A 15262-nucleotide genomic window follows, 5' to 3' on the forward strand; every position below is an offset into this window, starting at 1 on the left:
CCTCAGCTGTGACACGTGTGTGTATGAGATATTACATCCCTCAGCTGTGACACGTGTGCGTTTGATATATTACATCCTATAGCTGTGACACGTGTGTGTATGAGATATTACATACCTCAGCTGTGACACGTGTGTGTATGAGATATTACATACCTCAGCTGTGACACGTGTGTGTATGAGATATTAAATCCCTCAGCTGTGACACGTGTGTGTATGAGATATTACATCCCTCAGCTGTGACACCTGTGTGTATGAGATATTACATCCCTCAGCTGTGACACGTGTGTGTATGAGATATTATATCCCTCAGCTGTGACATGTGTGTGTATGAGATATTACATCCCTCAGCTGTGACACGTGTGTGTATGAGATACTACATCCCTCAGCTGTGACACGTGTGTGTATGAGATATTACATCCCTCAGCTGTGACACGTGTGTGTATGAGATATTACATCCCTCAGCTGTGACACGTGTGTGTATGAGATATAACATACCTCGGCTGGCTGTGACACGTGTGTGTATGAGATATTACATACCTCAGCTGTGACATGTGTGTGTATGAGATATTACATCCTTTAGCTGTGACACGTGTGTGTATGAGATATTACATCCCTCAGCTGTAAGGTGTGTGTATGAGATATTACATCCCTCAGCTGTGACACGTGTGTGTATGAGATATTACATCCTTTAGCTGTGACACGTGTGTGTATGAGATATTACATCCCTCAGCTGTGACACGTGTGTGTATGAGATATTACATCCCTCAGCTGTGACACGTGTGTGTATGAGATATTACATCCCTCAGCTGTGACACGTGTGTGTATGAGATATTACATCCCTCAGTTGTGACACGTGTGTGTATGAGATATTACATCCCTCAGCTGTGACACATGTGTGTATGAGATATTACATCCCTCAGCTGTGACACGTGTGTGTATGAGATATTACATACCTCAGCTGTGACACGTGTGTGTATGAGATATTACATCCCTCAGCTGTGACACGTGTGTGTATGAGATATTACATCCCTCAGCTGTGACACGTGTGTGTATGAGATATTACATCCCTCAGCTGTGACACGTGTGTGTATGAGATATTACATCCCTCGGCTGGCTGTGACACGTGTGTGTATGAGATATTACATACCTCAGCTGTGACACGTGTGTGTATGAGATATTACATACCTCAGCTGTGAGACGTGTGTGTATGAGATATTACATCCCTCAGCTGTGACACGTGTGTGTATGAGATATTACATCCTATAGCTGTGACACGTGTGTGTATGAGATATTACATCCCTCAGCTGTGACACATGTGTGTATGAGATATTACATACCTCAGCTGTGACACGTGTGTGTATGAGATATTACATCCCTCAGCTGTGACACGTGTGTGTATGAGATATTACATCCCTCAGCTGTGACACGTGTGTGTATGAGATATTACATCCCTCAGCTGTGACACGTGTGTGTATGAGATATTACATACCTCAGCTGTGACACGTGTGTGTATGAGATATTACATCCCTCAGCTGTAAGGTGTGTGTATGAGATATTACATCCCTCAGCTGTGACACGTGTGTGAATGAGATAGTACATCCCTCAGCTGTGACACGTGTGTGTATGAGATATTACATCCCTCAGCTGTGACACGTGTGTGTATGAGATATTACATCCCTCAGCTGTGACACGTGTGTGTATGAGATATTACATCCCTCAGATGTGACACGTGTGTGTATGAGATATTACATCCCTCAGCTGTTACACGTGTGTGTATGAGAAATTACATCCCTCAGCTGTGACACGTGTGTGTATGATATATTACATCCCTCAGCTGTGACACATGTGTGTATGAGATATTACATCCCTCAGCTGTGACACATGTGTGTATGAGATATTACATCCCTCAGCTGTGACATGTGTGTGTATGAGATATTACATCCCTCAGCTGTGACACGTGTGTGTATGAGATATTACATCCCTCAGCTGTGACACGTGTGTGTATGAGATATTACATCCTATAGCTGTGACACGTGTGTGTATGAGATATTACATCCTATAGCTGTGACATGTGTGTGTATGAGCTATTACATACCTCAGCTGTGACACGTGTGTGTATGAGATATTACATCCTATAGCTGTGACACGTGTGTGTATGAGATATTACATCCTATAGCTGTGACACGTGTGTGTATGAGATATTACATCCTATAGCTGTGACACGTGTGTGTATGAAGTATTACATACCTCAGCTGTGACACGTGTGTGTATGAGATATTACATACCTCAGCTGTGACACGTGTGTGTATGAGATATTACATCCCTCAGCTGTGACACGTGTGTGTATGAGATATTACATTCCTCAGCTGTGACACGTGTGTGTATGAGATATTACATCCCTCAGCTGTGACACGTGTGTGTATGAGATATTAAATCCCTCAGCTGTGACACGTGTGTGTATGAGATATTACATCCCTCAGCTGTGACACGTGTGTGTATGAGATATTACATCCCTCAGCTGTGACACGTGTGTGTATGAGATATTACATACCTCAGCTGTGACACGTGTGTGTATGAGATATTACATCCCTCAGCTGTGACACGTGTGTGTATGAGATATTACATCCCTCAGCTGTACCGTGTGTGTATGAGATATTACTTCCCTCAGCTGTGACACGTGTGTGTATGAGATATTACATCCCTCAGCTGTGACACGTGTGTGTATGAGATATTACATACCTCAGCTGTGACACATGTGTGTATGAGATATTACATCCCTCAGCTGTGACACGTGTGTGTATGAGATATTACATCCCTCAGCTGTGACACGTGTGTGTATGAGATATTACATCCCTCAGCTGTGACACGTGTGTGTATGAGATATTACATCCCTCAGCTGTGACACGTGTGTGTATGAGATATTACATCCCTCAGCTGTGACACGTGTGTGTATGAGATATTACATTCCTCAGCTGTGACACATGTGTGTATGAGATATTACATCCCTCAGCTGTGACACGTGTGTGTATGAGATATTAAATCCCTCCGCTGTGACACGTGTGTGTATGAGATATTACATACCTCAGCTGTGAAACGTGTGTGTATGAGATATTACATACCTCAGCTGTGACACGTGTGTGTATGAGATATTACATCCCTCAGCTGTGACACATGTGTGTATGAGATATTACATCCCTCAGCTGTGACACGTGTGTGTATGAGATATTACATCCCTCAGCTGTGACACGTGTGTGTATGAGAAATTACATCCCTCAGCTGTGACACGTGTGTGTATGAGATATTACATCCCTCAGCTGTGACACGTGTGTGTATGAGATATTACATCCCTCAGCTGTGACACGTGTGTGTATGAGATATTACATCCCTCAGCTGTGACACGTGTGTGTATGAGATATTACATCCCTCAGCTGTGACACGTGTGTGTATGAGATATTACATCCCTCAGCTGTAAGGTGTGTGTATGAGATATTACATCCTATAGCTGTGACACGTGTGTGTATGAGATATTACATACCTCAGCTGTGACACATGTGTGTATGAGATATTACATCCCTCAGCTGTGACACGTGTGTGTATGAGATATTACATCCCTCAGCTGTGACACGTGTGTGTATGAGATATTACATCCCTCAGCTGTGACACGTGTGTGTATGAGATATTACATCCCTCAGCTGTGACACGTGTGTGTATGAGATATTACATCCCTCAGCTGTGACACGTGTGTGTATGAGATATTACATACCTCAGCTGTGACACATGTGTGTATGAGATATTACATCCCTCAGCTGTGACACGTGTGTGTATGAGATATTACATCCCTCAGCTGTGACACGTGTGTGTATGAGATATTACATCCCTCAGCTGTGACACGTGTGTGTATGAGATATTACATTCCTCAGCTGTGACACGTGTGTATGAGATATTACATCCTATAGCTTTGACACGTGTGTGTATGAGATATTACATACCTCAGCTGTGACACATGTGTGTATGAGATATTACATCCCTCAGCTGTGACACGTGTGTGTATGAGATATTACATCCCTCAGCTGTGACACGTGTGTGTATGAGATATTACATTCCTCAGCTGTGACACGTGTGTGTATGAGATATTACATCCCTCAGCTGTGACACGTGTGTGTATGAGATATTACATCCCTCAAATGTGACACGTGTGTGTATGAGATATTACATCCCTCAGCTGTGACACATGTGTGTATGAGATATTACATCCCTCAGCTGTGACACATGTGTGTATGAGATATTACATCCCTCAGCTATAAGGTGTGTGTATGAGATATTACATCCTATAGCTGTGACACGTGTGTGTATGAGATATTACATACCTCAGCTGTGACACGTGTGTGTATGAGATATTACATCCCTCAGCTGTGACACGTGTGTGTATGAGATATTACATCCCTCAGCTGTACCGTGTGTGTATGAGATATTACATCCCTCAGCTGTACCGTGTGTGTATGAAATATTACATCCCTCAGCTGTACCGTGTGTGTATGAGATATTACATCCCTCAGCTGACACGTGTGTGTATGAGATATTACATACCTCAGCTGTGACACATGTGTGTATGAGATATTACATCCTATAGCTGTGACATGTGTGTGTATGAGATATTACATCCTATAGCTGTGACACATGTGTGTATGAGATATTACATCCCTCAGCTGTGACACGTGTGTGTATGAGATATTACATCCCTCAGCTGTGACACGTGTGTGTATGAGATATTACATACCTCAGCTGTGACACGTGTGTGTATGAGATATTACATCCCTCAGCTGTGACACGTGTGTGTATGAGATATTACATCCTTTAGCTGTGACACGTGTGTGTATGAGATATTACATCCTTTAGCTGTGACACGTGTGTGTATGAGATATTACATACCTCAGCTGTGACACGTGTGTGTATGAGATATTACATCCCTCAGCTGGCTGTGAGACGTGTGTGTATGAGATATTACATCCCTCAGCTGTGACACATGTGTGTATGAGATATTACATCCCTCAGCTGTGACACGTGTGTGTATGATATTACATCCCTCAGCTGTGACACGTGTGTGTATCGAGATATTACATCCCTCAGCTGTGACACGTGTGTGTATGAGATATTACATCCTCTAGCTGTGACACGTGTGTGTATGAGATATTACATCCCTCAGCTGTGACACTTGTGTGTATGAGATATTACATCCCTCAGCTGTGACACGTGTGTGTATGAGATATTACATCCCTCAGCTGTGACACGTGTGTGTATGAGATATTACATCCCTCAGCTGTGACACGGTGTGTATGAGATAATACATCCCTCAGCTTTGACAGCGTGTGTGTATGAGATATTACATACCCTCAGCTGTGACACGTGTGTGTATGAGATATTACATACCTCAGCTGTGACACATGTGTGTATGAGATATTACATCCCTCAGCTGTGACACGTGTGTGTATGAGATATTACATCCCTCAGCTGTGACACGTGTGTGTATGAGATATTACATCCCTCAGCTGTGACACGTGTGTGTATGAGATATTACATCCCTCAGCTGTGACACGTGTGTATGAGATATTACATCCCTCAGCTGTGACACGTGTGTGTATGAGATATTACATCCCTCAGCTGTGACACATGTGTGTATGAGATATTACATCCCTCAGCTGTGACACGTGTGTGTATGAGATATTACATCCCTCAGCTGTGACACGTGTGTGTATGAGATATTACATTCCCTCAGCTGTGACACGTGTGTGTATGAGATATTACATCCCTCAGCTGTGACACGTGTGTGTATGAGATATTACATCCCTCAGCTGTGACACGTGTGTGTATGAGATATTACATCCCTCAGCTGTGACACGTGTGTGTATGAGATATTACATCCCTCAGCTGTGACACGTGTGTGTATGAGATATTACATCCCTCAGCTGTGACAGGTGTGTGTATGAGATATTACATCCCTCAGCTGTGACACGTGTGTGTATGAGATATTACATCCCTCAGCTGTGACACGTGTGTGTATGAGATATTAAATCCCTCCGCTGTGACACGTGTGTGTATGAGATATTACATACCTCAGCTGTGACACGTGTGTGTATGAGATATTACATACCTCAGCTGTGACACGTGTGTGTATGAGATATTACATACCTCAGCTGTGACACGTGTGTGTATGAGATATTACATCCCTCAGCTGTGACACGTGTGTGTATGAGATATTACATCCCTCAGCTGTGACACGTGTGTGTATGAGATATTACATCCCTCAGCTGTGACACGTGTGTGTATGAGATATTACATCCCTCAGCTGTGACACGTGTGTGTATGAGATATTACATCCCTCAGCTGTACACGTGTGTGTATGAGATATTACATCCCTTCAGCTGTGACCGTGTGTGTATGAATATTAAATCCCCTCAGCTGTACCGTGTGTGTATGAGATATTACATCCCTCAGCTGACACGTGTGTGTATGAGATATTACATACCTCAGCTGTGACACATGTGTGTATGAGATATTACATCCTATAGCTGTGACACGTGTGTGTATGAGATATTACATCCCTCAGCTGTGACACGTGTGTGTATGAGATATTACATCCCTCAGCTGTGACACGTGTGTGTATGAGATATTACATACCTCAGCTGTGACACGTGTGTGTATGAGATATTACATCCTTTAGCTGTGACACGTGTGTGTATGAGATATTACATCCCTCAGCTGTGACACGTGTGTGTATGAGATATTACATCCCTCAGCTGTGACACGTGTGTGTATGAGATATTACATCCCTCAGCTGTGACACGTGTGTGTATGAGATATTACATCCCTCAGCTGTGACACGTGTGTGTATGAGATATTACATCCCTCAGCTGTGACACGTGTGTGTATGAGATATTACATCCCTTCAGCTGTGACACGTGTGTGTATGAGATATTACATCCCTCAGCTGTGACACGTGTGTGTATGAGATATTACATCCCTCAGCTGTGACACGTGTGTGTATGAGATATTACATCCCTCAGCTGTGACACCGTGTGTGTATGAGATATTACATACCCTCAGCTGTGACACGTGTGTGTATGAGATATTACATCCTCTCAGCTGTGACACGTGTGTGTATGAGATATTACATACCTCAGCTGTGACACGTGTGTGTATGAGATATTACATCCCTCAGCTGTAAGGTGTGTGTATGAGATATTACATCCCTCAGCTGTGACACGTTTGTGTATGAGATATTACATACCTCAGCTGTGACACGTGTGTGTATGAGATATTACATCCCTCAGCTGTAAGGTGTGTGTATGAGATATTACATCCCTCAGCTGTGACACGTGTGTGTATGAGATATTACATCCCTCAGCTGTAAGGTGTGTGTATGAGATATTACATCCCTCAGCTGTGACACGTGTGTGTATGAGATATTACTTCCCTCAGCTGTGACACGTGTGTGTATGAGATATTACATCCCTCAGCTGTGACACGTGTGTGTATGAGATATTACATCCCTCAGCTGTGACAGGTGTGTGTATGAGATATTACATCCCTCAGCTGTGACACGTGTGTGTATGAGATATTACATCCCTCAGCTGTGACACGTGTGTGTATGAGATATTACATACCTCAGCTGTGACACGTGTGTGTATGAGATATTACATCCCTCAGCTGTGACACGTGTGTGTATGAGATATTACATCCCTCAGCTGTGACACGTGTGTGTATGAGATATTACATCCCTCAGCTGTGACACGTGTGTGTATGAGATATTACATCCCTCAGCTGTGACACGTGTGTGTATGAGATATTACATACCTCAGCTGTGACACGTGTGTGTATGAGATATTACATCCCTCAGCTGTGACACGTGTGTGTATGAGATATTACATACCTCAGCTGTGACACGTGTGTGTATGAGATATTACATCCCTCAGCTGTGACACGTGTGTGTATGAGATATTACATCCCTCAGCTGTACCGTGTGTGTATGAGATATTACATCCCTCAGCTGTGACACGTGTGTGTATGAGATATTACATCCCTCTGCTGTGACACGTGTGTGTATGAGATATTATATCCCTCAGCTGTGACACGTGTGTGTATGAGATATTACATCCTTTAGCTGTGACACGTGTGTGTATGAGATATTACATACCTTAGCTGTGACACGTGTGTGTATGAGATATTACATCCCTCAGCTGTGACACGTGTGTGTATGAGATATTACATCCCTCAGCTGTGACACGTGTGTGTATGAGATATTACATACCTCAGCTGTGACACGTGTGTGTATGAGATATTACATCCTATAGCTGTGACACGTGTGTGTATGAGATATTAAATCCCTCAGCTGTGACACGTGTGTGTATGAGATATTACATCCTATAGCTGTGACATGTGTGTGTATGAGATATTACATCCCTCAGCTGTGACACGTGTGTGTATGAGATATTACATCCCTCAGCTGTGACACGTGTGTGTATGAGATATTACATCCCTCAGCTGTGACACGTGTGTGTATGAGATATTACATCCCTCAGCTGTACCGTGTGTGTATGAGATATTACATCCCTCAGCTGTGACACGTGTGTGTATGAGATATTATATCCTATAGCTGTGACATGTGTGTGTATGAGATATTATATCCTATAGCTGTGACATGTGTGTGTATGAGATATTACATCCTTTAGCTGTGACACGTGTGTGTATGAGATATTACATCCTTTAGCTGTGACACGTGTGTGTATGAGATATTACTTATCTCAGCTGTGACACGTGTGTGTATGAGATATTACATACCTCAGCTGTGACACGTGTGTGTATGAGATATTACATCCCTCAGCTGTGACACGTGTGTGTATGAGATATTACATCCCTCAGCTGTGACACGTGTGTGTATGAGATATTACATCCCTCAGCTGTGACACGTGTGTGTATGAGATATTACATCCCTCAGCTGTACCGTGTGTGTATGAGATATTACATCCCTCAGCTGTGACACGTGTGTGTATGAGATATTACATCCTATAGCTGTGACACGTGTGTGTATGAGATATTACATCCTATAGCTGTGACACGTGTGTGTATGAGATATTACATCCTATAGCTGTGACACGTGTGTGTATGAGATATTACATCCCTCAGCTGTGACATGTGTGTGTATGAGATATTACATCCCTCAGCTGTGACACGTGTGTGTATGAGATATTACATCCCTCAGCTGTGACACGTGTGTGTATGAGATATTACATCCCTCAGCTGTGACACGTGTGTGTATGAGATATTACATCCCTCAGCTGTACCGTGTGTGTATGAGATATTACATCCCTCAGCTGTGACACGTGTGTGTATGAGATATTACATCCTATAGCTGTGACACGTGTGTGTATGAGATATTACATCCTATAGCTGTGACACGTGTGTGTATGAGATATTACATCCCTCAGCTGTGACACGTGTGTATGAGATATTACATCCCTCAGCTGTGACACGTGTGTGTATGAGATATTACATACCTCAGCTGTGACACGTGTGTGTATGAGATATTACATCCCTCAGCTGTGACACGTGTGTGTATGAGATATTACATCCCTCAGCTGTGACACGTGTGTGTATGAGATATTACATCCCTCAGCTGTGACACGTGTGTGTATGAGATATTACATCCCTCAGCTGTGACACATGTGTGTATGAGATATTACATACCTCAGCTGTGACACGTGTGTATGAGATATTACATCCCTCAGCTGTTACACGTGTGTGTATGAGATATTACATCCCTCAGCTGTGACACTTGTGTGTATGAGATATTACATCCCTCAGCTGTGACACGTGTGTGTATGAGATATTACATCCCTCAGCTGTGACACGTGTGTGTATGAGATATTACTTCCCTCAGCTGTGACACGTGTGTGTATGAGATATTACATCCCTCAGCTGTGACACGTGTGTGTATGAGATATTACATCCTATAGCTGTGACATGTGTGTGTATAAGATATTACATCCCTCAGCTGTGACACGTGTGTGTATGAGATATTACATCCCTCAGCTGTGACACGTGTGTGTATGAGATATTACATCCCTCAGCTGTGACACGTGTGTGTATGAGATATTACATCCCTCAGCTGTAAGGTGTGTGTATGAGATATTACATCCCTCAGCTGTGACACGTGTGTGTATGAGATATTACATCCCTCAGCTGTGACACGTGTGTGTATGAGATATTACATCCCTCAGCTGTGACACGTGTGTGTATGAGATATTACATACCTCAGCTGTGACACGTTTGTGTATGAGATATTACATCCCTCAGCTGTGACACGTGTGTATGAGATATTACATCCTATAGCTGTGACACGTGTGTGTATGAGATATTACATCCCTCAGCTGTGACACGTGTGTGTATGAGATATTACATCCTATAGCTGTGACACGTGTGTGTATGAGATATTACATCCTATAGCTGTGACACTTGTGTGTATGAGATATTACATCCCTCAGCTGTGACATGTGTGTGTATGAGATATTACATACCTCAGCTGTGACACGTGTGTGTATGAGATATTACATCCCTCAGCTGTGACACGTGTGTGTATGAGATATTACATCCTTTAGCTGTGACACGTGTGTGTATGAGATATTACATCCCTCAGCTGTGACACATGTGTGTATGAGATATTACATCCTATAGCTGTGACACGTGTGTGTATGAGATATTACATCCTATAGCTGTGACACATGTGTGTATGAGATATTACATCCCTCAGCTGTGACACTTGTGTGTATGAGATATTACATACCTCAGCTGTGACACGTGTGTGTATGAGATATTACATCCCTCAGCTGTGACACGTGTGTGTATGAGATATTACATCCCTCAGCTGTGACACGTGTGTGTATGAGATATTACATCCCTCAGCTGTGACACGTGTGTGTATGAGATATTACATCCCTCAGCTGTGACACGTGTGTGTATGAGATATTACATACCTCAGCTGTGACACGTGTGTGTATGAGATATTACATCCCTCAGCTGTGACACGTGTGTGTATGAGATATTACATCCTTTAGCTGTGACACGTGTGTGTATGAGATATTACATCCTTTAGCTGTGACACGTGTGTGTATCAGATATTACATACCTCAGCTGTGACACGTGTGTGTATGAGATATTACATCCTTTAGCTGTGACACGTGTGTGTATGAGATATTACATCCTTTAGCTGTGACACGTGTGTGTATGAGATATTGCATACCTCAGCTGTGACACGTGTGTGTATGAGATATTACATCCCTCAGCTGTAAGGTGTGTGTATGAGATATTACATCCCTCAGCTGTGACACGTGTGTGTATGAGATATTACATCCCTCAGCTGTGACACATGTGTGTATGAGATATTACATCCCTCATCTGTGACACGTGTGTGTATGAGATATTACATCCTATAGCTGTGACACGTGTGTGTATGAGATATTACATCCTATAGCTGTGACACGTGTGTGTATGAGATATTACATCCTATAGCTGTGACATGTGTGTGTATGAGCTATTACATACCTCAGCTGTGACACGTGTGTGTATGAGATATTACATCCCTCAGCTGTGACACGTGTGTATATGAGATATTACATCCCTCAGCTTTGACACATGTGTGTATGAGATATTACATACCTCAGCTGTGACACGTGTGTGTATGAGATATTACATCCCTCAGCTGTACCGTGTGTGTATGAGATATTACATCCCTCAGCTGTGACACGTGTGTGTATGAGATATTACATCCATCAGCTGTGACACGTGTGTGTATGAGATATTACATACCTCAGCTGTGACACGTGTGTGTATGAGATATTACATCCCTCAGCTGTGACACGTGTGTGTATGAGATATTACATTTATCAGCTGTGACACGTGTGTGTATGAGATATTACATCCCTCAGCTGTGACACGTGTGTGTATGAGATATTTAATCCCTCAGCTGTGACACGTGTTTGTATGAGATATTACATCCCTCAGCTGTGACACGTGTGTGTATGAGATATTACATCCCTCAGCTGTGACACGTGTGTGTATGAGATATTACATCCTTTAGCTGTGACACGTGTGTGTATGAGATATTACATCCCTCAGCTGTGACATGTGTGTGTATGAGATATTACATTCCTCAGCTGTGACACGTGTGTGTATGAGATATTACATCCCTCAGCTGTATCCCCTTTTCACACAGGAATCCTGATGGAGATGTGCAACCATGGTGCTATGTGTCCGAATCTGAAGAGGGAATATATTGGAAATACTGTGATATCCCGACATGCCACAGTAAGTTCTTACCCAGTAGCTATATTTTACTACTGTCACATTTTAATAACAAGCCTTCACACCACACACACAGAGGAACAAGCCCCCAGTGTAAAGAAGGTATAAAGCAATCACATTGCACTTTCAGTAGCTAAAGTTGCTCTGTGCTTTCTCCTACAGTGCCCGGGTATATTGGATGTTTTTTTGACTTTGGTTCACCCCCTGCCCTAAGTGGTGAAGGTGGCACATCAGCCAAACTCACTGTGCAAAATTGTATCCGATACTGTCGCAAAAAAGGATACCAGGTATGTATTTATATATATGTGTGTGTGTGTTTGTGTATGTGTGTGTGTATATATATATATGTGTGTGTGTATATATATATATGTGTGTGTGTGTGTGTATATTGTCAGTATATTTATGAAAATCTTAGTAGTGCTATCCAAATAATATATCAGCTTATGGCAGGGTTATAAACACAATACAAATAATAATTTTCCTTAAAAATAGAAACCCTAATCAACCATGCATCTACTAGACCATACAATTAATATAAATATCTGAATTCTTTTATTTAGTTAATATCCATGAACATATTGAAATATATTTGCAATAAAAAGGAAAATGAAATAAATTTATATGCGCTTGAAAACTATTTAAATATGCTATGCAAAATTCATACACGCTTATCTTAAAAACCAGCCTTATTTACAAATCTTTTAACATCCAAACAATACAATTTTAAACTGTGCTCTTAAGCAATAGGATAATATATATATTCTGCTATTTAACTGCAATTTATCCTAATACAAAATTTACAGTATCAGAACTTGCACAGATGAATTACTTAACAAATCAGATACAGATTTAAACAATATATAGGTTGTGAAATGTTAACTTGAAAAACACACTGCTTCTTTAAATCTTTTAACTGTACTTTAAACTGCAGTGATTTTAAAATATCACATGTAATTAGCAGCCCTTTTCTTATACTTTATCAAAATGATGTTCAGCTTCAAGACTTTTCCCACCTCATATAAAATAAGTGTAATTGCAATGGAAGAGGAGAAGTATGGCCCACTTTGTTTTTATAGTTTGACTGTGTCCCACGCAAACAGTTTCAGTCAGTTACAAAACTCAGCAGCCAGTCCCTCTACCTTTTTCTGCATACAACATTATAGTGTAATCATTGGTGTGAAATATGGGTGGCCCTTCGAAACCTTGTCCCTGCTATTGGATAATTGGAATATCTTATATTTAACAGCCAAAAGGCTTTCTGGCTGTAGTTCTCTCATGGCAACACCGGGTGGCAGCATTATACAAACAAAACAAATTCACCTTTACATTTCTAAACATTTTTAAGCAAGTTAATTATTTTCATAAAATGGTTATTTAATCAGATCACACTCTCTGCATTAATCATATATAACCCCAATTACAGATGGTTAATATTAGGTTATTTTTCTGATTATTCTGATACCAAATATGTTATTTTATTAACATTTTATTATATTAAGGTAATTTAATACTGCTAATTATTAGCTTAAAATGCATTATAATTTTATCAGTATTCTGGCATTTCTATACAAATAACAGCTTATTTTTAATTCAGTATTGTACTGTATTCCAACAAGAATATGCCATATTTTCTGTTTCTAATAAGCCCAGGATGTATCAACCTTCTTCATGCAGATCTGAGATTATATGCCTGAAAAATATAAACAGTACAGAGGTTATTAAACATTTTTGACTGACTAAAACAGTTACCTCCCAGCTTAGCAAATACCCATGTAATAATAGAGAATTAGACAATTTCCCAAATTTCTATATTTAATACATTCTGGGGCATGCATTCAAACAGAGAGAAAAAAAAAATGTTTATTTGTTATCTGCTTTAATGAGCTTCAGAGTCACACCTCAGCATCTGTCTTTTGTTTCCCAAGGCCTTCACTGCCCCACATGGGGTCAATCCACGAGTAGTTGTAAAAGTCTTAATACAGCATATTTTCTGTTTAGCCATCAGTGCAGATGTGTATTTGATGTTTAGGGATAACTAACACCTATGTGCATAAAAGCTGTTTCCCTATGATTTTGATCAGTTCCAAAAGGGTATTTCAGACATTTTGTCTCCATATATTTTGTGTGGTGTCACCTATCTGACAATCTATCCTCTTAATTTGCCTTTTATGACTCATCCTGTCTCAAACTGTAAATTGATTATAGCAACTTTGGTATGGGCCTCATGTTCCATTGTCCCCCCCTGTGTGTTTAGCATAACTTTAACAATGAGTGTGGGAGATCTCTTAGAAATAATCCTTTGTTCTACAGACCATGTGCACATCCATAGATTTATTAAATAAAGATAAATATACTTCTATATATTATTTAATAATATTTGAAATACCTTGACATAAATCCCCCTTTCTAATTCAAAAATATGTAGGACACATGTATTTGAATTGGATCAAAGTTAGTGGTATTTGGTGAGGATGTTGACCGTACACATCATGGACAGTCTTCTATGTAGATAGTCTGTCAATTTTGAGCCTTCATGTTCATCAGCTGGTCATCTTTAAACTACAGTCCGTCTTTAGTTCATTTTGGGATATGACACTTCATTCTCCCTCTATGACTTGTAGTTGGGATCTTGGATGACACGCTCGCAATTGATTGATATGGACCCATTTATCTATGAAACTTTCATTTTTGGGGATCCGTATTTTATAGGCCACTGGAGATATTTTGTCAGTAATGACAAAAGGACCTTTCCATGAGGGAAGAAATTTCTTCTCCCTAACCTGATCTCTTCCAAAGTTATAAAGATAAACTTTATCATTTATTTCATATTCCTTTTTGGATGTTTTGAGATCATAATAGGTTTTAGTGGCAGTTGCGTCTCTTTCTAAATTCCTTTGAGCAAATGCAA

The 15262-nt window shown here is 41.0% G+C and overlaps 1 protein-coding gene across 1 annotated transcript in view; it reads left to right on the forward strand.

The window, feature by feature from the left end:
• LOC128644222 (kremen protein 2-like) overlaps positions 1-12641 on the forward strand; it is a gene marked incomplete at its 3' end in the record, with an annotated part of 57106 nt that extends 44465 nt beyond the window's left edge. Inside the window, exons 3-4 of the mRNA XM_053696915.1 lie at positions 12266-12357; positions 12517-12641. Of these exons, the coding sequence (XP_053552890.1) occupies positions 12266-12357; positions 12517-12641 (217 nt within the window). The remainder of the gene's footprint in view (positions 1-12265; positions 12358-12516) is intronic.
• Between the last annotated feature and the right edge of the window lie 2621 nt (positions 12642-15262).

Source organism: Bombina bombina, unplaced genomic scaffold (assembly GCF_027579735.1).
Source record: "Bombina bombina isolate aBomBom1 unplaced genomic scaffold, aBomBom1.pri scaffold_844, whole genome shotgun sequence".
Classification (NCBI taxonomy): Eukaryota; Metazoa; Chordata; class Amphibia; order Anura; family Bombinatoridae; genus Bombina; species Bombina bombina.